At 36.3% G+C, this 27,145-nt stretch overlaps 1 protein-coding gene across 1 annotated transcript in view; it reads right to left on the bottom strand.

The window, feature by feature from the left end:
• MYO3B (myosin IIIB) overlaps window positions 1-27,145 on the bottom strand; it is a 167,375-nt gene that overhangs the window by 96,390 nt on the left and 43,840 nt on the right. Inside the window, exons 8-17 of the mRNA XM_066554040.1 lie at window positions 17,455-17,610; window positions 7,182-7,278; window positions 6,192-6,308; window positions 5,258-5,362; window positions 3,040-3,123; window positions 2,170-2,372; window positions 1,709-1,807; window positions 990-1,104; window positions 473-599; window positions 119-329 (exon numbers count right to left, since the gene is read on the bottom strand). Coding sequence (XP_066410137.1) covers window positions 119-329; window positions 473-599; window positions 990-1,104; window positions 1,709-1,807; window positions 2,170-2,372; window positions 3,040-3,123; window positions 5,258-5,362; window positions 6,192-6,308; window positions 7,182-7,278; window positions 17,455-17,610 — 1,314 coding nt within the window. The remainder of the gene's footprint in view (window positions 1-118; window positions 330-472; window positions 600-989; window positions 1,105-1,708; window positions 1,808-2,169; window positions 2,373-3,039; window positions 3,124-5,257; window positions 5,363-6,191; window positions 6,309-7,181; window positions 7,279-17,454; window positions 17,611-27,145) is intronic.

Below are 27,145 nucleotides of genomic sequence, written 5' to 3' on the forward strand. Positions count from 1 at the left end.
TGAAGCCTTAGCCAAAATAAACACAGCACTTTTTCTGCAAAATCAAAAATATACAAATGGATGAACCCATCCAACACGTGCACAGTAAGTACACATGGTTCAGTGATGTGTAACTTGCCATATATTTTTATCTGGCTGAAGCAGCGTATTAATGCGGTTTACGATCCAGCTGAAGAGCCGCCCATAAAGCGCTTTGGACATGGCATCCCGCACGTCCGCGGCTTTGTCCACCGTGTTCGTCCGGATAATGGTCTCACCCCGCGTCACAACGCAGTGGGATGTTAGGGCTTCTTGAAGTTCTTCTGACCCAATGCTTAGCAGTGCAGCAGCTGAAAGACAGTGGAAAAAGACACACAATTGTGGTTATGCGGTGGAAACCACCAGCATTGACCAACTGCTACCATGAGCTAGAGATTATCACAAATAGAGTCAAATTGCATATACAGAACTGACAATGTTGAAAGGTATATACCATTATCTAAGGCTTCTGGGTTAGGAACCTCACTTTTATCTGTTTGGTGTTGGGAAGAAATAGCAGCAAACTCAATATTTCCAGTATTTAAGATTCCAGTCAGTATTCTGTACACTGAATACACTTCCTGTAAAAGATGACAAGAAGCACTTTAAAGGAATTTAGCAAGATACACGCATCATATTTAGGCTATGAAGGAAAAAAAAAAAGGATACTGGAATGGATATTAAAGCTTGTAGCCTTCTCTGAGATCAAGTTCTACAAGTTCAAGTAAGCTTCTATTTACACACCAAATAGCACAACAGAATTGCCTGAGGACTAACTGGGACCTCAGGCTGGTCTTGCCTTCTGAGTGGGGAGTTATGCTTTCACTGTTCACTTCTGTCATAACAGAGATTTTGTGGCTCTAAACAAATATCTCTAACAGAGATTTTGTACATCCACAAAATCAGAGGGCAGCACTAGTAGTGGTTTTCCTAAATAAGGTCAATAATGGTTTAGCAACTGAATCTCTTACCTCATCAGTAAATCCTATAATTCTAAAACAATGCTGAATTGCTTCAAATTGTCTTCCATAGGAATCTTTAGTAACAATATCATGCATTACTCTTCCAGTTTCATTATCAATATATCTAAATAGAGTGAGAGAAAGAAGGCATCACACTACCACATATGCCAATACAAGCTCCAGTGACTGAAATGCAAGTACCTCAGTAACTGGAAACAACATTTATCTCAATAACTTTCAATGATCTATTTTGATGCTAATTCATAAGAAGCTTTTGTTTCTGTTGCATTAACGTCTGCATTATTCTTTGTTAATGTCTAATTATGTTACCAACATTTCACACACATCCCCCCCCCACCCAGTACAGACCAGATGCACTGCAAGTACAAACATCAATTAAAAACCTCCAAATCATATTCTGGGTTCTTCCTGAACCTGAAGCATTACAGTAAGAAATCATAAGGAGGGTTGTCTGCATTTGAAAGTATGACAAAATATCTACATAATGAGCTTGGTTCTTCCTCCTTCTGTTTTAATAGTTCAACTTCTCAAACAAATGCAAATAATATAATGCCTTAGTGTCCATCTTCTTCCCACCTTGGGAGGATTAAAAAAGATCCTTAAGGAATGGAGAAGGATTAAGAGAGATTTGAAGGCATCATACTGAAAGCAAGTGCTGATCAATAGCTAATTACAATGAGCAGTTAAAACAAGTGAGCAATAGTTACCTAGGGGGCTTTTTATCAGGAAGTCTATATTCAGAAAGTTTCTTCTGATGATAAAGGCCAGCATAAATATAATAAAATATATGGAAATTTTTTTCTCCCCTGGAAAAGAAAAAGTGTCCTTTTAAAGCATCTGTGTTTATTCTTGTGGCATCTTGTACAACAAATGTAAAAGTAGTTCTTATCATGAGCTCACTGAAGCAAGGTAGCAAATCTCCCACTTGTTTTAGTAGTGTAGGATTAGCAACTGTGAAACACAGAAAACCCACTGAACACAACATTATCCCAAAGAATTAAGCTGCTCTGGTTTTAACTCCAAAAGAACAGGACCGTTCTGTTGTCATAGCGCTGGTACAAAGGATTTTATTTTAGAACAGAAAAGTATCTAAACCACAGAATTTTTGATAATTCAATCAATTCAAACATTACATAAATGCTATAGGACAGACAATTAATATACCTACACAGCCTGTTTTATGACCCTTGATTTTTCAAGTAGATATTCAGAAATCTTTGCCCCCATTACAGCTCCTGTAGGTGTAAACATCATTTCCAGATATTTTCCAAAGCGACTTGAGTTGTCGTTGATGGCAGTGCAGGCATTCCCAAATGCTTCAACCAGAGGATTCACCTGGAGAATTTTCTCACGCAAAGCACGGTTATTGGCCTTGACAGAAGGGATACAAATCAGAAGGATAATTAAGACAATATAATGCTTACCCCCAGTCCAATTCTTGCTCCAGAAGCAAAGAATCCTTTTTTCATGCTTGTATGGAATGAGGTACTGTGCTAACCTTTCTATTTATACAATAGGAGGTCTAACAAATTGATAAAATCTCCCAAAGGTAGCAAACTTCTTTTTCTGCAATTGTTCCACCTTTGACCTGTTTTACAATTAGTTAAGAGTACCAAAAGCACAGTGGACTAAAGATGCCTACTCAGGGCTAAGGTGACATGGTTAATTTTCCAATTATTTTGTGTTAATAGAATTACTCATAACATTTAAATGTGTAAGATCATCTAAGATTAGAGCCAAAATAATATTTTTCATTCTTTATTGTATAAATAATGTTATATGTGATAAACACTGTACATACCTACAGGTACTGAACAATCAGAATCTGGAACCTTCTCTTTAAAAAACTATTGACTGGCTTGGTGTGAGTCACTCTCAGATCTTAATTCAATACTCTCACATGCATGATTACTATGTCCCTAAATCAAGGGTGACAATTCACATGAACAGCTTCAAGTATTAAAGATTAAATAAAGTGAACATTGGGATAGAGTTGGGAGGATTTCTTCATAATTTTACATAATTGGCTAGGAAATACCTTTCCCAAGAAGGTCAAATGTTGGACGATCAGATGGGCACTTTCTGTCTTTCCAGCACCACTTTCTCCACTGATGATAATGCACTGAACACAAAAACCAAAATATTTAAGTGCATAGTTCACCATATGGTTGTTTTTTTCTTCTATTACTATTCCTACCTGTTATTTCATGTTTAGTACCAAAACTACAGAATACTTGAAGGGTCAACTCCCTTCTGAAAGGAGACATCAGCAAAGGCTCAGTGTAGTAATTTATTCCCTGGATTACTAAAGTGCATCTTGCAATGCCCGATCCCAAGGTCCACGTGAGAAGCAGTGACTGAATTTTGAAGGGCTAGAGCACAGAAACAAGTGACCATGTCTGAGCTCACTACATTGACTTCATGTGAATTAACATGAGTCACAGGGTACAGCTGGTTTTGACACACTGTCCAAATGCTTGTTCTGAAAAATAATCTTAAATAATAGGTCTTGTGTAGAGAGGCTATTCTGTAGGTGATGCTGATATTCAAGCCAGAACAGCAAACTAGCACACCTAAACATTTCAGAAAAAATGTGCAATTGTTCACTGGGTGATTCTGGGAGGACATATCCACCTTTTTCCTGTGCCAGCAGTCCCTGACACATGGTATTTTATAGGCTCTTCAAAAGGCTTCCAGACTTAAGAGGCTACCTAGAATGGTCTAAATCAGTTTCCTTCTCTCTGCTGTTATGCTTCATGGGCAAAATGGAAGTTGAAAACCAGTTCCCACCTGAACACTGAAGAATGCAGATCATGCAAAGTTTGAATTCTAACAGCATTTATTATTTACCCTTTTCCCCCCATATATTCTACAGACCACTAGTACAAATATTATTCTACTTAAGGCACATTATCAACTGACATATAATTAAAATGTTAACACTGAGCAGTTGCATAGATTCACAGGTTTTTCTGCAAACATCCAAAAACTATTTGCATGATACTGTGTATACACAAGATTCTTTGCTAGGAAAAGATACAAGGTCCTAAAATACTTGTTGCAATGCCCCTTCATATAGAACTGAATTTTATGAAAAGGTTTGAAAGCTGCAGCAGTCACTTGGTGGTACCCTGTGGTGTCTGACAGCAGATACAAGGACCAACTCTACGTAATGTATGCGATATGACATTTGCAGCTCATTTATTTGCTTCCTGTCAGTTATTTTTGCTCTAGGAAATTGGTACCACATTGATTACACTACCTAACTGTCCTAGGGTGACCAATATTTTTCCTCAGATAACAAATTCTCACGTAAGTTACTCTAACATGAGTATTTGTTTTCTTTAATACCTCCATCAAAGAACACGTAAGTCATTAAAGAAGTATTACCCATCTCCCAGGCCAGTGTACTTTCATATAACAGTAAAACTCCTTTTTTATTCCTCTTCAATTTTCAATTCCTCTTCAATTCCTCTTTTATTTGTCTTACTTTCTTGGCATTTTCTGATTTCAGGCTTTTTATTACTTTATTCTGGTTTTGTGACTTTAAGAGAACATTTTCTATTAATTATTGTGTGATGTCCAGGGTAAAATAAGGAGAATTTTATAAACAAAAATAATTATCAGCCTTCAATATTCTTGTACACACAGCACATCAAATTAGAAAGAGTATGAAGTTATAATCTTAAGAATGTAGTAAAATCTTCTACCACGTGGTATTTTATTCTCATTAAAATCATTGCTATATAATTGGATTTTTGTCTTTATTACATTTATAATAGAACCATACTTTATTTTACTAAAAAATTTTGCTACTGGCTCCTATTTTCTGTGATTTAGTGTCTTTTTGCAGCAGAAAAGTGGTTAACACTCTGTTAATCTGTTATGGCATTGAGAACCCTCTATTTAGCACAAGTATAAATTACTGAAATACCTAAGTCAAGACAGACCTAGAATCAGAATGTGCAGCAATACTTTGCTGCTGGAGTCAACAGCCAGAACTTCATGGGTGTCCAGGAAACTATATTGGTCAGGTACCTCCATCATCTAATTTGACCTTTCAGTCCCTTTCATATCACTGTGTCCTCTTCAGAACTCCCAAATCTGACCAGATTTCTACTCTGGTTTTGCTGATTTAGGAATAAAATGCTTAAAGAAAAAAATTCCCAAAATACAACTCAACATTATTCACAGCCCTGTAGCACAGTGGCAGTATGATTAATACAAAACCTAAACCAAAATGAACAGATCCTTACCTGATCCTTGCTGAATGTAACCATGCTTTGGTAGGCAGCATCTGCAGAGGCAAATATGTGGGGTGGATTTGATGAACGCTTCACACCATGGTAAAGCTTGGAGAACTAAATTCAAAGAAATACACACAATAGTCAAAACATGCAACTCAGCTACATAACTAAGAACTGAGAAGAAGACAGTGACTATCATCTGTTCAACAGAAAGGAGTTGCCTGTTATACCACAGAATTTCCACCGAATCAGCTGGAACAGGAGTGGTAATTCTTGGCACTACCCAATTTCCAGAACACAAATTACAACACTGATGTTTCCCACACAAGACAATGAAGAGAACTGTATCACAAGGAAGAGAATTTCAAACACAAGCCTTCAATCAGGGAGATAACCAGTTCATACAAAAGAAACTTACAGTGAATCTGAATTCTGGTCCCCTATCTGAAGCCCTGATTTTGGCATCCATGGGGACTAAGTTCTTTCTAGCTCTGCCTCTCTTCATATTTGTAGGGAATTAAACTCATGCTTACAACATTTGATTCATTTGCTTCTTTTAAGGCAGAACTGATGGCACAGAACGTATAATAAGCCTCAGTCAGAGCAATTCTTCAGCAAGCAAAAACCTCAGGATGAGGAGGTTCATATAACCATCTTCTGTTTCCAAGAAGAAAGCCCTAAATGCTAGGCAAGAGGCACAGCTGTGCCTGGGGTAATCTTTGTCCCTCATGTGGAATTTGTGCCTCCAAGAAGTGAATAAAATCAAATGAAACCAAATTTAACAAACAAAACAAAACAAATTTTTAGCCACACTGTTCTGGAAAAAGAAAAGGCTGAGGTTTAGTCTGTGCTCCTAACTTCCAGCATCACTTAAGTATTTTAACTAGTGGTGTTAATATAAAATGTAAAGCAACTTCCATCTTCAGCTTGGAATTTCTCTTACCTGGGGAGAATAAATGCTGAGATTCTGGAAGGGGTTCAAGGCTATTAAAATGTCTCCAACATAAGTATAAATCTGTAAGTCAGCATAACGTTTTTGCAGCTGATGGATAATGGTATCCTGAGAAAATTACAGAAAGTTTGATAGTTATAGAGTATTTTCCCACTTAGGAAGACTTTTATAAATATACTGAGATCATTGTTTAAGAAATACTTATTGTGTTTCTAATTATATTTTAAATGCCAAGCGCACAAAATAAAATGTTTTCAAAATTCTTGCTAATGTCATAAAACTAACTTAAATGGCAAGTCCTAAATTAGAATATTTCCTTATATTAGCCTGAGAAGTAAATCTTTTGAAGAGAAAATGGTGGTAAGACATTATTGCTGCACTTCACAGTACATGTCCATTTAATTTGTTTTTTATTTGGCCATGAAACAAGGATAATAATTTTTCAAGGATTAAATTTTAAGTAGTGGTAAAACTGTTTGAACAGGACAATAGCACAATTTAGTATTATGCCTTTTTCTTGCTGACATGTTATTTAAGGATTATCAACACAAAAATTTACAGATACTTTGCAAATAGCTGATACAGTGAAATATAAAATGGATAGTTTTGTCATTTTTTAGCCAGAAGCAGTAGATAATATGATATCCTATATAAATCAATTATTTTAGAAAAAATCACTTAAAACTACATCTTTATGACTGAACTTGGCATTTTAGGAAATTCACAAAAATAATTTAAACTAGCATCATTCATAATAAAGCTTTTCCACATTATAGTATTCACTGCTCCTACTTTTATGCAACTATATAAATTAACAAAGTGAGGGCAGCAGATCAGTCACGTGAGAATTCTTTTGCCTTGAAGGGACAAAAGATTGCAAGAAGGAAATATTCTCATTCTGCTAAGAGATTCCTAAAAAGCAGAAATAGGCAAGAATGTGAGGTGCAGTTGTCAGAAGCTGCTACCCAGACAATACAGTACCTCATTGAGGACTTCTAGATTTACCAGATCATCATCTAGAGAGAACTTGTCAGCTCTGTCCACATGGTAGGGTCTTCTAGTATGTATTCTTTCATGCCTGGAAGTTGTTAGCAGAGCACCAGGGTTATGAAAGTGTATTAGAGACAGGAAACATTAAGATGCAAAGGGAAGTCCTGGGTGAATGTTTTTGTCATGCACAAACACAGACCTGCTCTCTGAAATGTGGAATTTTGCTTGCAGAATCCTTTTATAAAAGCAACAGGTCAGCTTGCTGTCTGGTGTACTATCTGTTCTCTCTTTCACAATATATAACCCTATCTATTTATCCATGTCCAGCAAAGATTTACTACTTATATACTCACTACTCCTTTACTCACACTCAGTAAACTAAAAAATTCTTCCTCTTTTCCCTTCCCTCCCTGCTCTAAGTTAATAAACTACCACTCAGTTTAATTAAATGCTACCCCCACGTGCCCAGCCATAGTACTGTCATCTAAAGAAGATATAAGAAGCAGTAAGTAGGATAAAATCCTACTGTTACCTTGATGTATGCCAAAGTGCCTCCTCAGATGACCCTAGATGTGGCCCAAAACAACGTTTTTGAACCACAGCTGCCATCAGACTCTAAATTGTATGGATGTTCAGTCAGCTTGTCTCCAGAGATTTAAGCCACACAACAAGCAGCAGAGACAAACTGTCACATAACCCCTTTATAATCAGATTATACTGAAGGAATCTTTGAAACTGTGGTGTAATGTTTTTAAACAACACATCACGTTGGAAAGGGAACAAATTAAAGGCTGTAACATGTCTTGCACAGAGGGTGTGAAATATGAATGCTGTAAGCACAACTCTGCTTTTCTTTACAACAAACATAATCAAAGCATAGTAGAAGGACACCCACAGAGATACAGTCTGCATCCTGCTGTGTAACATTTAGCATTGATCCTCAATGACAGTCCTTGACAGATTGTTTTTGCAGTGGTTGCCATGTAGAAAGTAAGAGCCACATGATCAGGCATCCCAAAACAAGGCTAAATATTATACCAAGCAGTAACAGAACAGCACTGTAACTTGGCAGGAAATACTTGTTTATCTATATAATGTTCAAGGTTAATATGAAGATGTAGCAGGTTTCCTTAATCATATCTTCATATGCTCTTGGAATCCTTTTTTAAAAATAAACATTGAGGCATTTTCATTTTCTCCCTTTATGTATGCTTCTATATTTCAAGCTAATCAGCTTTCATTCAGTAAAGAGAATGTTTTCATATCCAAGAGCTATTACATCATCAGAAGAATTATTGTAAGGAAAGCCTCTAATACAGAGGAAGGAGAAGAGTGTTAGTCATGAATACAGCTTGCCTGGTAACTGTGAGTCACATCAAATGATCATACTTTTCTGTCTATTTTTATTCATTTTCCTCATTTCCTTTTGGCTACTCAATGAGTTTTAGAAAACGATAACGGTTTATTTGAATTGAAACTAAATAAAATCATGCAAACTGTTTTGTCAGCTAGGAAATAAAACAGTGGGAAGACAGCAGGTTTTGCTGACAGTCCCACTACATTCCCACAGATGGTGGTTTGCTTTCTGTTGTACATATGAAACAATGAATGAAGGACACAAGAAGACTAGAAGCTATGAAAGAAAAATTGTTATAGTGGTATTATTTCCCGTGGGCAGTATGGAGGCCATTTGAATTTGTTGAAAATTCCATTCAGTTAAATCTTCCCTTTTCTGGTCTTTGATTAGGTATTGGGTTGTGGGTTCTTTTTGGCTTTTTTTTTTTCTGAGTCACTATATGCAAAATTATTACACTTTGCTGACAAGCCAACTCCTCAAAGGAGTTAGAATGCATGATGTACTACTATGGGTTTTAAGTGTTGTTTCCCTTTCAAACCAGAATTCAAGCTCTTATTTTACTGCATAGAAAAATAATGTTGTAAGCAATGTAAATCAGTTAGAGATGGGAGCACCCTTCAGTCTATAAAAGAAGGAAATATTTTAAAAGTTGCTTTACTTCATGAGGATGTAACTAACAAAGCAATGGCTAGACATTTTAGCTAACATAACTCATCTGTGAAGCTTTTGCTTCCTGGAGCAAAACATCATAGCCACAATACTGAATTGCAACAAACTGCAAGTAGGGACACATCTACCAGAGGTGCAAGGAGGAGGGGGAAGAGGGCACATTCAAACCTAAGCATGTCTAATTGAAGAATGGCTTTGTAACCTAATCTGTTATCTGATTGTGTATTAAACTCCTGCTGTTTGTTCACCTTAAGTGATAAACGAATCAATTTTTTTTTTATTGGAAAGGGTTCCTTTTAAAACTATGTAAATATATAAGGAAACCGGTCTGCATTAAATACAAGTAAAACATATGTACCTTTGTGTAAATATTTTCCAGCACTGAACTCATTTTCCTAAGTACATGATTAAGAAGAGGATATTAGGAGCATAACATCACATTAGCTTCCAATCTCCTGCTGGCCTCATCAGTTTTCTACTGACCCTATGTCCTCCAGTGCATTGATAGAGTGGGAAGGAAAAAACCAGACAGTAACCTTTAATTATTTCCACAATTTTACACCAGAAAGACAATCTGCTTTTAATAAATACATTAAAAATTCTTAAAAAGCAGAAGGAAAAACTCTTAATTGGGGAAATAACTATCAGTATATTTATTGCATTAATAATAAATATATTAGATAATTCTACAATAAAGTAGAATTATCAGCCATTTTTTCAATTACCTTTCCTTTCTGGCAATATATAAAAAGTACAAACTCTAAGCAAAAGGGAAACCAAAGATGTTATGTTATCTTCCCTAAGCTTCCAGTAATTTTCTGAAGCAATCCCTGCAAGATGCAGTCTCTTCCCAAAACAAAACAACTGCCATAAAGGGTGCAAAGGGCCAGTCACTCAAGGTACCTAACTTTATTAGAGCATCACAGGATGGTTTGGGTCAGAAGAGACCTGAAGAGCAGCATTAGATTGATTCCAGAAATCTAGTGCTGAGCACTGTCTGTTGAAAAAGGCTCTATGCTCTGAAGCACCCTCCTGTTACCATTTTATCATGCAGGAGTAGCTGGAAGGGACAGTTTTTGTAGGAGGAGCAAAAGGCAAGAAGCATTTCTCCCTTGAGAGAACCATTTCATGAAAAGGCAGGAAGCATTCATTTGTTCTTCTGGTGGTAAAGATATAGTTTGAAAGAAAGTAACCAGTTAGAGTAGTAGAAGTACACTGTAAATAGCTGTACACTCCTCTATCCTGCTACCAAGGGATGGGGAAAGAAAAGCTAGCTGGATCACACTGACTTCTAGATCAAAAAGTCATTTTGCTGGCAGGTCCAACCTAAGCAACAAAGCAACACAGACCAAGAATTTTTGCCTTCTTTGGGAAGTTTCTTCCCTAATCTTGCTCCTCCACCCCTAACATCTTTAGGGCCTTGCAAGTGGCCTTTACTTTGGCCTCTTGGTGCAGTTAAACATTTATGTTTACTGTTTGTTTCTAGGATTCACAAAGGTACAATTTCTGTATTTGGTCTTCTTTAGATTATTGCCAATTTTAAAATTAATTCCTGAGATTTACAAGAAAAATACTCAATGCAATGAAAAACAAAACAGGGGACAGTGTGATACTGCCACACAGAGATACACAGACTACTTTCCATGCATTGCAAAGACTTAATTTTGCTCCTTTACATCAAGTTTCAGCCTGAAGTAATTTGCTGAAGCAAGGTCATTATAGAGACACCAACACAGCCTTAATTACAATATATATGCTACAGCTATATTTTACAACCTCCAGTAAAAAACACATGCACTATACTCAGAACAGGATCACTTCTGGGGGGCTACAGGAGCTTTGAGATTTTTAAAAAATATATTAAAAGGGAGAAAAAGGAGTTTTAAAGTCATTTGCCTAATGTTCATATAGAAGAAGGCTGGAAGAATTGCCTTAAATTACATTGTGTATAGCATCAGAGAACTGTTTTTTGTTCTGTTTCTGTTATTATCTTTGAGTCCAAAGAAAATTACTGGCTGGATGCAATCAAGTTCCTTGCTGTTAATTGCTTTCAAAACGAAATGTGAGCTGGCAGAGAAGCTTGATATCTGCTAGTAAGAATTACTTCCTTGGACTGCTGCTGCAATCCAGCTGGTTCACGAGAAGGGGGAAGCTGCCAAGACATGGTACTGTCATTCTAATATCTGACAAGGTAGCCTGAATATTCCTGCCCTTCTCAAACATTAAATGCTCTTTTCTTTTTTTTTTTCCCCTTTTCTACTTTTTTCCCAAGGCTTCTTGAAGTTTGATTCTTCTCGAAGTACAGATTTGCTTTTTTCCCTTCAAAATGCAAGGTTTCACAAGTGTCTGTTCCCCACTACAGAAACAAAACTCTAAATGGTGACCCAGCAATAGCACACTGACCCAGAATCAGCCAAACCTGTAATCTCTGAACTCCTTATTAATAGTCTACCTTAAGCTTGTTTAAAACCATATTCATGCAAGTGTTGAAGCTTTTTCATACTTTTAAAAACTGAAACCAGAGGTTAGTAGGTCTTTTCTGATTCCTATGAAGACACCTATTTACAGACAGGAGCATAAGATACTTATTCTGCAGGAAAACATCCAAGAGAAGAATAAGCCATGTCTGAAGCTGGCCTCTTTAAACCTGCTGATAACTGGGAAGCTGCCACTTTGAACCATAAAAACCAAACTATTCAATGCTTGATCAACATTAACTGTCAAACATCAAATCATTATATAACTTTTAAAGTTAGGTTAATAACATTAGGTTATTGAGGAAATACAGAGGACCCTGTTTTTTCTCAACTTCACCTCCAGCGACATTTGATAGACAGAGCTAACTGAATAAATGTAGATGTCAAATGGTGATTATTAAATATTTTATTACTTCAAAATTAATATAGATTTATCTACTGCAATTCATACAGATGCTCCACATTACGTCCTCTGAAGGAACAGCCAAATGCCACAAAGAAACCCACAATATCTAAAATTTTGAAAGACAGCTTCAAAGAATATTACCAAGAGTAAAAGTTTTAGAGTGCATTCTGTGAAGACTCTTCCCTGTCTCCAGTTCTAAGCTTTTAATCAGGTATTTTCCTCCCTCATGTTCTGCTTCCCCACCACAGTAAAAAGGCAGCTAATAGATCTGTTACTACACTTGAATTTCTCCATCTCATGTACTGTTATGACATTTCTTTTTTAGATTTTCTCCTATGTGCTATTCTGGACAGAGCAATCTGTTATTTTAAGACTGAGCACAAGTAGATAATGTCTTAATTGTGGTACATTCAAATGGGAAAAGAAAAAATCAGAACATTTTAATTTCATTTCCTTTTGCTGATGGTCAGTACTTTTCAAGGCCTTCAGTTAAAGATTTAAAATTCTAGAGTTTTCCATTAGTTCTACTCACAAGCCATGAAACAGGTTTTTTTTGTTTTTTGTTTTTTATGGAATAAAATGGAAAGGTTACTTTTTTTGGAGAAAGTTTTCCTAAAGGACACAAGATTTTATCATCATAATTTATGCAAGGAAGGGCTGGGACAACAGACAGAATACCAGGGTTCCAAGTGAGCTTCCCTTTTAAATGTCTCCATGACAAGCTCCATTGTATTTTTAAACATTATTTATGGAACTTGGTGTAATTCCTAGCTTAAAAGGCTTTGAAAGTTTTTACATCTGTTTTTCAACTTTTTCAACACTGAAGCAGCTGCTGGCTTTGCCAGCTTGAGATAAAGTCCTGACGAGGACAAAAATATGGGGAAAATATTTGATGTTTATAAGCAAACACCAGAGAGTATACCCACTTTTTGCAGTGCTTTTTGCCAGTGTAGACAGCACAAAGAGTCATTTAAAATTTAGCAATGTTAGGAAACACACTAAATCTCTTCTGACTTTCTCCTTAAGCAGGCTGTATATTGGAATCCCTTGTACTATGAATCAAAAAAACAACCAACCACACTAATAAGTTCAAGAGATCAAAAGGTGTATTTGAAAAGTGAGCAGCTCTCTCATAACCTCCCTTAATGGATTATCAAACCCACTCAAACATTATTTAACAACAATATAATCTCCACAAAGAAAATGTTTACTGTTAAATGAGAATGAATAATAGCCATAATTTGTAACATATCTCTGCTTAGAGCCTTCCCAAAGCATTCCCCAGGCTCTAGGGCAGGAAGAATGAATATAAAAATGCCTAGAGCTCCAGGCATTATACATGTTTCTCCTCATTACCAGGTTTGCAGCAACCTAACAGTACAGTACAGTATGGCTTTAAAGAACAAGACAAAGTTCTTGCCTCAGCAAACTGCTCTTTTCCATAGGTATGATATATTAAGTAAAACTATTAATAACCATTTCATAAGTGAAAGGAACAGAGAAATATCGAGGACAAGTGATAGAACAGAGATTACACAGCAAATCAGAGTGAGAATCAGGAACAGAACACAACCATTACTATGATATTGTATTAAATTCAGGAGGTGCCTAAACATTCTTGGCATTTTAATGACAAGCAATCACATGAATTCTTGAGGAACCTACCCCTGAAGTACAGCAAGTTTGTGGTAAGATTGACTTGTGTACCCTTCTTACCTAGAGAATACATTATTAATCACACTCAGACACACTGAGTATATCAACACTTCATTATTATTTTTGTAACAAAAACATATTTATAGTTCTGCTTATCATTCCTGACCAATGTTTGCTTGTTCTGTTGGCACAGAACATTGAGGTTCAGCAATGTACCTTGCTGTACCTAAATTCCTTCTTTTTTCCTCCGTTCTCCAATTTTATGCTACATGAGGTACAAGTCTTTAGGAATGAATGATATTTCTTGTTCTCACAATGTTTCTATGCATAAGGACACTATGTGAACAACCACCTTATAGTATTTGTGTGAATACAGAAGCATGAAAGTAAAAAAAAAAAAAGAAGGAAAAATAGGAAAAAACTGAGTGAGATCCTGTGAAAGCATCCTCCCTGATTTTAAGAAATGCTTCCTGCCTAGAGGCAGCTACATATTGATAGAAATAAGACTGCTGTGACTCCCACGATGACCTAGAAGTCAGTATCCATGTGTTAAAAAAGAATTCTGTATTTGACTTTAGAATAGATGGGGAAGAAAAATTCTGCATGGCTGGAATGACTACATGTGACGCAACATTCTGATGTACTAACCTTTATTTTTCAAGGATTGAAGAACTTCTATAAAAATAGAACTAGTGGACTACTTAACACTGAATAAATTTCTTAGAATTAAACTTCATATAATTGTTACTATGTCAAAGCTGTTAATGGACAGTGCATTGATGCTAATTAGCAATTTATGCTTTGCTATTGTTAGAAAACGAATACAGTTAACTGATAGCTTATAAAAGGGATGTGGATAAGAAAGAAAAGACCCAGGGCTCATCTTTACACAGCTGTGACATTAGACTTTCTCACCAAGCTTTTCCTCATGAGAGTGTAAGACACAGGCAATGCAGGAGTGGAAAGCTAACGCCGAAATGCCAAAACACAAGAATTTCAGTGTAAAAGATGCCAATAGATGAAAAAAAGAATCTTCTCCCTCCTTACAAGTGTGGAAAGAGGGATATTCCAGCTGGGTTTTCTAAAAACACTTTTCTTTGATCCTTATTTGCCTAAGGATCAAAGATATCTGCACCTCACCAATGAAAATGATTTAGGGAAAAACAGAACTAGTGGAAAAGTTTCAAAGAGTATCCTTTTCAGTAAAAAGACAGGATGAATTGTTAATGTTAATGTTATTTTTAATTTTAAAAGTGGTCTTTTACCAGAATAAGCATTTTATTTTTATTAATAATTTTTAACCTAAGGAAATCAGAATATAAAATTTTCTAGTAAGTTGCTTCATGGAAAAGTAACAACAGTATGTTCATCAGCAACAAAGTGATGATAGCAACAAATGTGTGTTAACAGACTTCTTTGAGCTCAAGGTCAAGAAAGAGCCCCTTTAGTTCAGAGGTCTGAAGAAATGTACTGAAGTTAAGCCTAGCAAAAAACATGCACTATGTTCAATGTTGTAATAGAAAAGTTTTACCTAACATGGATTTGAATTGGCCTTATTTACTTTGAAGTGGTGACTATACATTCAGATGACTTCTACAGATATAACAAATGAATGCCAGTAAATTTTTTACAGTACCATCTGGTCATATGTTCTTCTGCATGTCAAATTTTGTATTGAAAATTATGTTGTAGATGCATTACAAAGGTTTTAAAGGCCTTTAATGGGTAAAAATTTTTCTAGAGGGTACAATAGCCCTATTACAGAGCCAAGTTTTTTACTGTTATGAGGCTATGCCAATCCTCTGGGGAAAATTCTAATTAGATGCTCGTAGTGGTTGGTTCTTTTGTAATAATCTCATGTTTCTAGTCCAGCATCAACTGTCTGGCCCACGGACTTAATATTTTGCAGGGATGTACTTTTGCTATCTCATTAAATTTGTACCAATTTGATCAAGCTTAAAATCTTTAGAATATCACACTGAACAATATGTTGTAGATTTCAGAGGTAAACAATAAGTAGATTTTTGTCCTCACTGAGCATGCTCTCAACCCCATCACAGTGGGCTGGTGCTTCACAGAAGTAAGGATACCATAGTATAATGCTAAAACAATCAGAAAGATTTTTGTTAATAAAGTTAACAAAAGTTAATAGTTTTGTTAATAAAGTATTTAAGCTGGGTTAGGTGGTGACAGGACAGACAAGGAGCTAAACTTTCTTAGATGAGCACTGATCCATACTAGGGTGCTGGGAAGCAAAATCCTTCTTACAGTCCAGTCATGTCTAATGTGCAGTAGCTTGTCTGTCAGAGCATACCCAGTTAATACATGAAAAGACTTGAGGAAAGAAATGCTGGCGTGGTCTTGGTTCTTTGTCACTCCACATTATGGAGCTCAATCCCAGAAGAATGTATTGGAATACCATGACAAATCCATTTCAGAGCTTCTCTTAGCACAAGGATCATTTCACTCTGTCTAAATGTGCAATCAGGTCAACAGCTGGAAAAATTCTTATACTCTTGGGCCAGCCATGCCATAGCTGTAGGCAATGTGATCTGTCAGGTGCTATATGGGGAAGGAATCTTAGGAAATGAGATAAAGCTGTAACTTCTACTGTAATGCTGGTATAACTCCCACCCACAGTGAGCATTCCCAGGTGTGTTTTCCCAGAAAACAAATGAAGAAACCAACAAGAACAAACACACACACCCCACGAAACCAAACAAAAAAAACCTCACGACCCACACGAGTCAGCTCCACCTTGAAACTATACTTAACAATCATTCCCTTACTTTAACTTGTACTTTTTTTTTGGGCCTTTAGCATTTCAGCTACAGAGATTTCTGGAATGTAAGTATATACATGTTTATGACTTCTAAATCATAACATCTAATTTACTTCATCAACATTAGTCGGTGGTTATTTATAATAATGGGCCAGAGCTTATGTAACTCTAGAATTTCATATTACAGAATGATTGCTGAGCTTGGGACAATAGGTTCATTTGCATTAATTCTCTTTTGAAACAGTGAAATTCTGCCACCCTCTGGACAACAACTAAACTAAGACACATTTACAGTCAGCCTCAAAAGATGCCACTCCTGCCGATAAATATGCGTTGCTTTTTAAGCACATTTTAAAATTAATTATTGGGCTGAATGGAAAAATAGAAGTTACTATTAAACTACAGGCAAAACTACTACTTTCAGTACTGAACAGCCTTCTTACTAATAGGATTTAATAAAACAGCAAACTTTAAAATTTTCTTTTCTTAACTTTTTCTAGTAGTCACTTGAATGCTCACAGTTGTATTTTTAAAGATCTGTTACCAAAGTATGATTCTATGTTTTGTGCCAACATTTATTTCCACAAATCAGAACATTCTGGAATTAACAACACCCTTCTGATTGAGCCAAATGAGAACAACTATAGAACAGAGTTCAGTGGGTGAAAGAAAGGCAAAGAAAGTTGCATTATGGCTGATCAAACTAGCTTTAAAATGTATCAAAGGGACAACACGACTCTTACATTCGCAAGGCAAGCAGCACTTGTTGCTAATTATATTGGCATTCAACACATTAATGTGATCATTTGAAACAGTAAAAGTCACATCCAAAGTTTCAATTTGTGCTTCCAGTAAAACTGTGGGGAAGGAGAGGGCTGCAGCATAAATATTGCTACATACAGGACCTTGTACAGTACCTTGTTTTGGCTATGGAGCCTAGCTGCTGCTGTTCTTGGATGAGCTCAGCCAGCTGTTTTTGCAAAGACATGTCTTTACCGTGTACTTGCTTAATAAACGGATGTTCCAAAAGATGGGTGACTGAAGGACGCTGCTCAAAATCTTTGATTAGACACCTGTAACAGAGAAGTAGGGGTCTCAGACAATGATGTTATCATTACAGCATGAATTGAGTCAGCTTACTCTGTGGCTGTCACTCTGTTTTCTTTTTCCACAAATTTGAGTTCCTTAATATGTTACAAGACTCTTCCATACTGCAATAAATCTGGCATAAAATACTTAGCTAAGTGAATGCACTCCACAAGAATACTAGTATAAAGGCTAAAAAGTTGAGCTTATTTTATCTCTCTTTTTAACTGTCACTAGATAAAAGGAAAAAAATGACATTGTATCCTGTAAGAGCTGTACAGTTAATAGACATAAAAATTAAGAGGAATAGACAATACTTCATTTTAATTTTCTATCTCTTCTCTGATGAGAGGTTGACCATGAACTGTAGGATTTCAGCCTACTGAAAATCCCAACTGAAACCTGTGGTACAACACTGCTCAAAAAGATTTGACATACAGCTTTGGTTTTAAAATTAATGCAATGGGTAGATATTCTATATCACAGTGATGAGTGTTAGCATAAGAATCACAGAAAATTCTGCAAACCTGCACAATTCAGTCTGGAAGAGAAAGGAATCAGTCAGAATTAAATGGTACCAAAGTTCTTTCTGTGAACTGGTGCAGTACAGGTGAACTAGTAATGAGTAAAGAAATAAAGTACCATACTAATTTATATAATTGAGATTTAAGTTTGGAGAAGCCATCAGTCAAGCTGAATTATTTTCTGCATAATAAAGCTGAAATAATACCATTCAAACACAAGAATGATCCAACAGGATAAGACTTCTTTCAAGTATCCTCTAATTAATAATATTAAATCATTCTATCCATCTTGCTCAAATAATAATGATATTGGTATTATTTGAGAATGTGAAAAAGAAGTGCTGCAATTCAGTATATACCTCCCTTCTGGTATCTATAATTTTAGCAAATTATAGCTCAAGATGAATTTATTTGATGAGATGCATTCATATTACATACTTTACAATTTCCTTTCATATTTGCTGAATAAGTACCTAAGTACTTCCCTTGCAGGGCCAAATATCACAAATCAAGACTATTATTTTAGCCAAAAGTTCAGTGAAACTTCAATACCTTTTAGAATTTATATTCTAGTAATAAAAGTAACAATGTACAAAATTTAAACTATATTACAAAAAATCATACACATTAATTGATTTCAAATACTACCAAACACATTAGCAAGTTATTAAAGTTTAGCCTCACCTCAAAGACTTTACTGAAGACTAAAGTCTGGTCTTAAAATGATCCTGGAAATATATTTGAACATAACTTTAATACTTTAGGTTCCTGAAAATCATTTTACTAACCTGTTCTGTACATCTATTCCAGAAAAGAAAGTCTGTAAAATGTGTTACCAGTTTTGGAACTGTTTTGGTGAATTTTGCTATAGGCTGGAACTGTAGCCTCCTGATAGAAACACTAAAGCAACACCACCTGCTTTATCTCCACCCCTCTGGGCACAAGGCTATAAATACCAGTCCTTCCCCTCCAGGAAAAGATCCATCATTAGCCTTGAACAGGTTCTGACAATCTCCCTACCCCTTTTCTTTTTTGTAATCTGGGAGTTTTAAAAGTCAATACACCCACACAGACAATACAATCTATGCCAATCCTGTTTAAATTCATGTTTCCTGAGAAAAAGGAAAAAAGCATTTGAAAAGAAAGACAACATTAATCAGGAAGACAGAGGAAAAGAGTACAAAACAATAAGTGCTATGCATTATACAAATTCACAGATTGATGGCAAGTACCTGAAGTGGAGATTTCAGTCTGAAAAAGCTCATGCACTCATGATTTTTACCATTCTATCAATGATTCCAATTTTACAGTATTTATCTTTTATTATTAATAAATAAATGTTCTTGTTAAATTTGATTTCATCTAGAGTTTTTCAGTACTATAACTGAATCCAAGTGAATCTGCATCATAGGATCATGGATAGCTTGTGTTGGAAGGGACCTTTCAAGGTCATGTAGCTCAAACCCCCTGCAATGCACAGGGACATGAACTGTATCAAGTTGCTCAGAACCCTGTTCAACTTGACCTTGACTCTTTCCAGGGATGGGGCATCTACCAAGCTCTGTCAGTATTCCACCTCAACCCAAAAAGCGTCCTTCTGAGATCTAGTCTGAATCCACTCTCTTTTTGCTTAAAACCATTACCTCTTGTCCTATCACAAAAGGCACTAACTTTTCAGTTTAAATGGATTATCTTCAAAAAATTACACAGTTCCACACAGGATATCTTGTGTTTATCAAAAGTGTGAAGAACATACAAATCTTAGACCTGGTGGCCTGCAGTTATTAATATGAATTCTCTGAGCTCTGAACACTCACGAAACCACTCTACAGACAGGATGCAGAAGTTGCATGAGAGTTTTTCTATATACATGGCCCCTAGGTGAGACATCAAAATGTCCAGGATACTGCACTCATTGCGGAAGCCTAACAAGAAGAGGCACTTTGGAGAAAAAAGTTCTTAGCTTCTTTGTAGCATGCCTGAAATGTGAGCTTTTAGATCTGGAAGATGTTTTAATGAGCACAGGTAAGTTCTGTGAAGGAGGTGGTCTTGAGATCTTTCAGATTATCTCTGCTTCTGTCCATAATCCTACCAATCCCCCACTGACCATTCACTTTGTGTGCATGCTTCCCCTTTGCAACAACCAATGTTTATCTATTGTTTCATCTAAATGCAGCCTTCATCCTCTGGCAGTAGGATATTGCTGCAGTCTGTGTTCACGTAGGATTTCGCTTGAAACACGACCAGAACTTTGTTAAATTGCAGGATGACTAAGTTAATGACACAAGACACATCAACATGATTCTGTGATCAAACTCTCTCTGTTCCAAGCTCAGACAGAGCACACCTCTTCTTGTGCCAAGTCTGTGCCTGCATGGGAAGAACAGAATCCTTTCAGATGGTTAACGAGATGACACACCAAAGCAGAGAGCTAGTAACTAACAGCTGTGCAAGGCTGAGGGAGAGCTGCTTAAATTCATGTCTGTAGCTTCATCTGCGAGTACTTCAGCTTCAGGGAAGAGACTAACAGGAGAATGAACATTTGGAGTTGGTTTAATCCATCAAGTCAAATGGCAAGTTCCTAGCAGCAGTGTCACAAAAACACAGCAGCAGAAAGAGCAGGTTGGCCATAGGGAATTGAAGTGTATGAGGCACACACCCTCCTTTGCCTCTAAACAGCAGAAGTTTTGACACAGTCACTTCTAGAAATTAGCCCTTGCTAGGTTTCAAATGCAGTAAACAGCTTGCAGCTTAGTCACTGTAGGTACTGAGGGCTCAGTCTGTACTCAAATATTCAGCGCCAATTTGATGTCTCACCAGGCTTGCTGTGATGGAATGTAGGATGGAAAGTTGTCATGTGACACTGAAAACATAGCCCTTAATGTTTCTTAGTGCATATTCCTTTGTCCTTATTCCTCTCTGTGTAGGAAAGGCCTATTGATATTCTGCTTCTACACACTGTCAGTTCAACTGTGTTGCTTTTAGTGCAACACGAATGCCTGCTGCTGCTGCTGTTCTTAGTAAACATCATCTGTAAAATAAAAATTCTTGGGCCACCACCTAAGTGCTAATGAAAAATGATGCATCAGACTGCTGGTGTCACTGCAGGCGTTCAATAAGGTGTCATCATCCCCTACTAGAAGCAGTATTGACACTATAATGCTCTTCAGAAAAAAACAAATATAGAATATCAGCTCTTACAATTCTAAAGCCTGCACAAAGGTGAGAATTATCACATTTTCTAATGACCTGCACTCTGACATAGAATTATATAATGTGTGGAAAAGTTAACTATATGAGTGTCTGAGTTCAAACTTGCCAGTAAATTCAGGACGAAGATGTATCCAACATATATGCCAGAAAAAAAGAAATCAAAAAGTAATAAACATTCAGTAATGTCAACATTTGGAAGAATACAGTAAGAAAACAGCTTTTACAATTTCCCTCATCACAAAATATTCTGAAATCAATGCGTTGTACAAGTGAAATACAACATAAAAAGCCCTATTAATGAAGGATTTGCTTCTGAGGAAAAAAGAAAAAAAAAAACATCTTCAGCTTCTCATCTGAGCATTCATTTAAAACCAGTTTGGACAGTTAGCTCAGACACTGTCAAACATCAACCATACTGCAATTATTCATAAAACCAGTAAATGTGCTGCACCTGCAAATTCAGCCAAATTGTTTGGCTCATGGAAATTAAAAAAAAAATAAAAGGTGGTGCATTAGTTTGAATGGAGCAAATTGACTAGAAAATCTACTACAAGATTTGTTTCAAATAAGGTATGATGAAAGTATCACATTTAGTCTCCTATTTTTTTGATCTAAAATAATAGAAAGGCTAAGCAAGCAGAGATTGAAAAAAGAAACAAAAATTGTAGGTTTGCCTTGATGAAAGTCAATCCATTATCTAATTGGAAATTCTAGTATCTTCCATCACGCTTTCTTAGCAGAAAATTAATTCTCAGAATTCATTAGCGTCACTACATTAAACATAGGTTGCAGCCATTTGCTGCAATCTCACAGCCAGGCTCCTAAGCACCATTTCCATTCTGCCACAATTACAAGCAAAGATGAAGCATTTATTAGCAGAGGATAAGAGCAGCCTCCCATCCACACAGGCCCATCTGAGGCAGCCTCTAAAAATTCACTGGCTGCTTGCACTCGGATGATAACATTGTTGGAATTGCTGGGTCTCGACAGTGTAAACAGCCATTTCACGAGGAGCGAATCAGATGGCTCAGAAGGAGAGATATTTATCAGCATTCATGAGCTAATATTTACTAAGGAATAAGTGGAAAGAAACAGATTTCATAAGAACTGCAGTGGTGGTCTAAGTCTTCTGTGTGTTCAAAAATAGAAAAATAATTACTAGCATCACTCACTATTGCAGCGAAATCTAAGTAGAGCAGCAGCAGTTCTTTCTTTCAGAAATTCTCTTTCATTTGATCTATTATGATCTATTTGACCCCAAGTACTTTCTTTAAAGAGAAAGAAATCAAGTAGCTGCAACTCTCACATCTTAGTTACACTATGATTTATCACCAGCATTTTGGTTTTTTTCAATTAGCACATTTTGTAAATGCTACATTTTCTTGTGATTTCTTATCTGCTAGAAGTATATTGCTGGAAGTAATTTTGTCTCATAACCCCAATGTCCAACCAGACTTCAAACACCTATTTAATACCTATATGCATGGAAGACACATAGGTTAATATTTGGAAGAAATTATGACTGTGTATATTAGATTACATTAGAGCTGGGGAATTCACACAACAGCCTCTGGGTAACAGTGATATAAAGTCCCTGTGCTGTTCAACTGTTATCTGTTAGGTAAAGTCCTCACTGCCACTCCTCTGGTCCTTATCTCCCTGCCACTCTCTGTCTCATCAGGGTGCTTTCCCCATCACCTGTTCCTCTCACAGCTCTAGACCAATCTCCCCTGCCCTCGACATATTATTTCACTCCTTGCACAAGTACCTGCTGTCTGGCGGTGAGGAATCTTTCCAGGACTCTGCTATTAGGATAAAAGAACTTTCCAGGGTCTTGAACCAGACTCCAGGTCATCCTAAAATGCTAAGATACTCTCATCCCAGTCCCAGAAAATACAGTTACCAGACTGCCCTCAAAGATAGAGAAGTTCTAGAATGGTTCAGCTGAGGTTCTAGAGTGGAAATTTCCCAGAGGAAGAAAGGAAACAGTAGGGTCATATCCTCTTGAAAGGAGGGAGCATTCTCTCTTAAGCAGGGAGAATGAGGTGTCTAGGTTCTAAGACTTTTTTTTTTATTCTCCATATTTACCTGATTACTTACATTACAAGGTTGATTCATGATGCAAGATTAATGAAATCAAGACCTGACCTCAAATGGGTGGACTCCCCCTGCTTAGAGAAATGGGAGGACAGACACTGACAAGCAGGATCATCTAGGCCAGAAACTTTCCAGTCAAGGAAGAAAAAATAATCTCTGAGATTATTTTAGCTGCTTAAAATGCTCAGTATCTGAGTGCTCCTTCTACCTCTGTACCACATGTAGCTGTGGCAGGCACTGGTCAGTTACATGCAGCCAAGCGGTGGAGAAGACATTTCATAAACTACATCTGTAATAAGATGCAGGAATGTGCCTGCTTCTCTGACACTTCCCTGCTTTCCACTTGCAGGCCTGTCCAACCCCCACTGCTGCAGGTCACTAATTCACAAAAGTGAACTAAAAAACTGTGACAGCTTTGCCAACAGCATTTCTGTTTTCAGTCCTAATTCAGCAGGATTCACAGGGTAGAAATAACCTTATCTTCAGGACTATATATAGCTGTCCCTTTGTAGAAAGTAAATGCTGGGCACTAGGGATATGTGTGTAGGTTAAATAGGTCTCCTGTCTTGCACAGCATCCCATGATAAATAATGAGGATTTTACTGTTCATTCTGATACAATTAGATATCAGGATGAAAGCCGGAATTAATGACAAAGAACTCAATCATCACATGCATGGTGTAAATTCTGATGGTCAGAACACATCTGTAACATTATTGATCTGCCTTTTGGCAGCAAATGCTGTAAATTACTAATCCTCCCTAGGAATGAGACAAATACTCAAACACTGAAATGTCACCATCACCTTTTTTCTTAATAAATCTTCTTTCAGTTTAATGTTCAACATCAAGTACCATATAGTATAATTTAGAGCACACATCTGAAACATAACAAAGATTCTATTGCTCTGAAATTGTAAAATTAGGTGTAGTAAATACCTTTACCTCTTCTAAATCTTCAAAACTTACAGTAGGTTTCCCAGCCTTGTTTAGGCTGAGTAAGCATTACAATTTTTTTGGGCTCATATACATGGGCTCATAAACAACAGAAACTCTATGGAGTTGCACCTCTTGCAGATCTTTAACATGGATCTGACAATTGTTCTTGTTGAAATCTTACCAGTGACAACAGAAATACAATCAGAACAACTCTAGGGAGAATCTCAAAACCACAATACACTTATTTCTTGAATGATGAAATTTATGAATAGCCTTTCACCAGAAATGGGTCTGCTCTGTTTCTTTGCTCTCTCTTTCAAGGCCCAGAAAAACAAAATCCCTTCAGAACCTTGGACAACTGAAGCTTTTTATTAGAAACAGTATGTTTTGCATGTGTACCAGATATTCTCCCTGAGGTACCCATCCCACTTTGACACTATAGCATGTAGCTGATTTGAGGCAGGATTTTTACTATAACTACTCATTAGAAACTTGAAGATAACTGTATTCATTGTATATGTCCATTCCTCTGTATAAATCCATATGTTTCATGCAATGTTCAAAAGTGGCAGAGATCTTTTGTCAGGTACTTTAATTCAGTATTTCAAGTTCATCTGCAGACAGATTCTGAGAGTCTACATCAATGAATGAAATGCAAAAATGTACAGATTTGGTGATAACCTTACACATCCCAGTCTGTATCTTTTTGACATTTGCAAACCTCTGCCTTCCCAGACACTGTGAAATTAATAAGTTATGTCAAATGCATATCATGTTCTCAGTGAAAGAAATGTAAAATATTCTTTATGTAACATGAACAGAATGTCACTAAACAATTGCTTAAATTGTGAAAAAACTTTATCTGTATTCAGAGAAGTTAAATATAAATGGACCACTTAAAACCTATATAATCTAGATGATCTATTAAGTGAATAACTCAGTGTAGACTCATCAACATGAAATTCAGCTGGCTAAGCTGTGTTTAAATTAAGTACAAAAAAGTGAGTTTATCAGGACAAAAAATTATCTTTGTACTGTATTTGCAATGTCATTGCTAGAAGTTACATTCTGATGATAGACATGACCATAAATCCTTAAGTTCACATTTTGACTTTATTACTTCCTGAATTTCTTAATTCTTTAATCCCCTCCAGCTCAAGAATGACTAATTAATTCAAAGAACCATAATAGCTCATCATTGGTTAAATAAATTTAAAAGGAAAATGTCTGTCTCTGGAGATACCACTACTAATTTTAATTAAAATTACCATTTTGTGATGTAATGTAAATAAATGTATTGCATTCTTCTGCTACAAGAACATATTAACTCTCTTATTTATCCTTCAAGATCAGTCAAGCCAAGAAAATTATTTGCCACTGCCATGGTAGTTAACATGGTCTTACAGATATGGTATAAGTCCTATTGATATATAGATAAAATAAAGATAATTAATTATACCTCACATGATGACTGGAGAGCCAAATTTTCATACACAATCACAGCAGTTTAGATGAGTACACATACACAGAACTTACTGACCTTGTATCAATAAAGTATATATGTGCTGCCTTTATCTTAGTAGGTACCAAATGCAAAATTAGGCTGTTGCCAGAAGTGAGAGCTGAAATTGTGTCTTCTCTGTATTTTTTAAAAACAAAATATCTAACTCAGATTCCCTGTCTTCATTGTAAAAATTCTTATGGGAACAACACATTACAGTCTTCATCTCAAGTCGAGGTCAACGGAGCTGGGAATGGAATCAGATTCACCAAGCTAAAAGCCATCTTCACACTCCCAGTTCAGATTTTGTAAACATTGCATCTGACTAAAATGCTGCTGCAAAATCTTCATCTCTTGGGGTAATAGTATCATAATTTACAATATAGACTTTATTCCTGAAAAATATATGATCATGATTTTAGCACCCTAAAGATTTACCAACAATGAAACTTCCAGCTCAAGAATGTTGTAAATCACTGGAATATGTTAGAGACCACTTATAAAAAATGCCTCTCGAGACAATGGCATTTCAAGGGATGGAAAAATGGGGTGAAAAAAAGCTACAGTGACCAGGTTTGGCAATCTTAGCATGAAGAAAATTATTGCATAAACCAAACTGAAATCAAAAGCTTAGCCAAAGCTACGTGCTCAGTTTTGGTCAATACACAGGTCTGGCCTGCAACGTGAACAGATAAGCTTGTTATGCAAATGATGTTAGCATCAAGAAGGAGGTAGATAATGAAATTATTCAAAAGCTAACCACTCATCACAAGGGTGACAGAAACATCAGGCAAGGTCCTAACATATGGACAAAAGGCACTATGGAATTTATACAATCACTGCTTTTAATTTATCATAACTAGGCTGTCACAAGGCAGGCATCAACAAATGCATAACTAATGCATATAAATGAGCCAATTATCAGTAATGGCTAAAAGGTTTGCAGTTGTATGATCCAATGTTTCATTATCTAAATTTTTCTAGAAAGTCCACTAATGTAAATCTAAGCCTCCATAAAAACATCCTATAACCTCTGCATCGTTACAACTTTACTAACACATGCCCAAGAATAGAACAGTGTCAGAGAGAATTCAATTTCAGTAGTCTCCTAAAGGCAGCTATAGCACAGGGTATTTATTATAATTGTTGCATTTCTCCATGGTAAGAGAACCATGTATGAGCATATTTCCTTACTTCACCATGCACATCACCGTAAAAATGAAAAGCAAGGCTTGAGAACCTGCAAAAG

The sequence above is a fragment of the Molothrus aeneus genome, chromosome 7 (genome assembly GCF_037042795.1).
Source record: "Molothrus aeneus isolate 106 chromosome 7, BPBGC_Maene_1.0, whole genome shotgun sequence".
NCBI lineage: Eukaryota > Metazoa > Chordata > Aves > Passeriformes > Icteridae > Molothrus > Molothrus aeneus.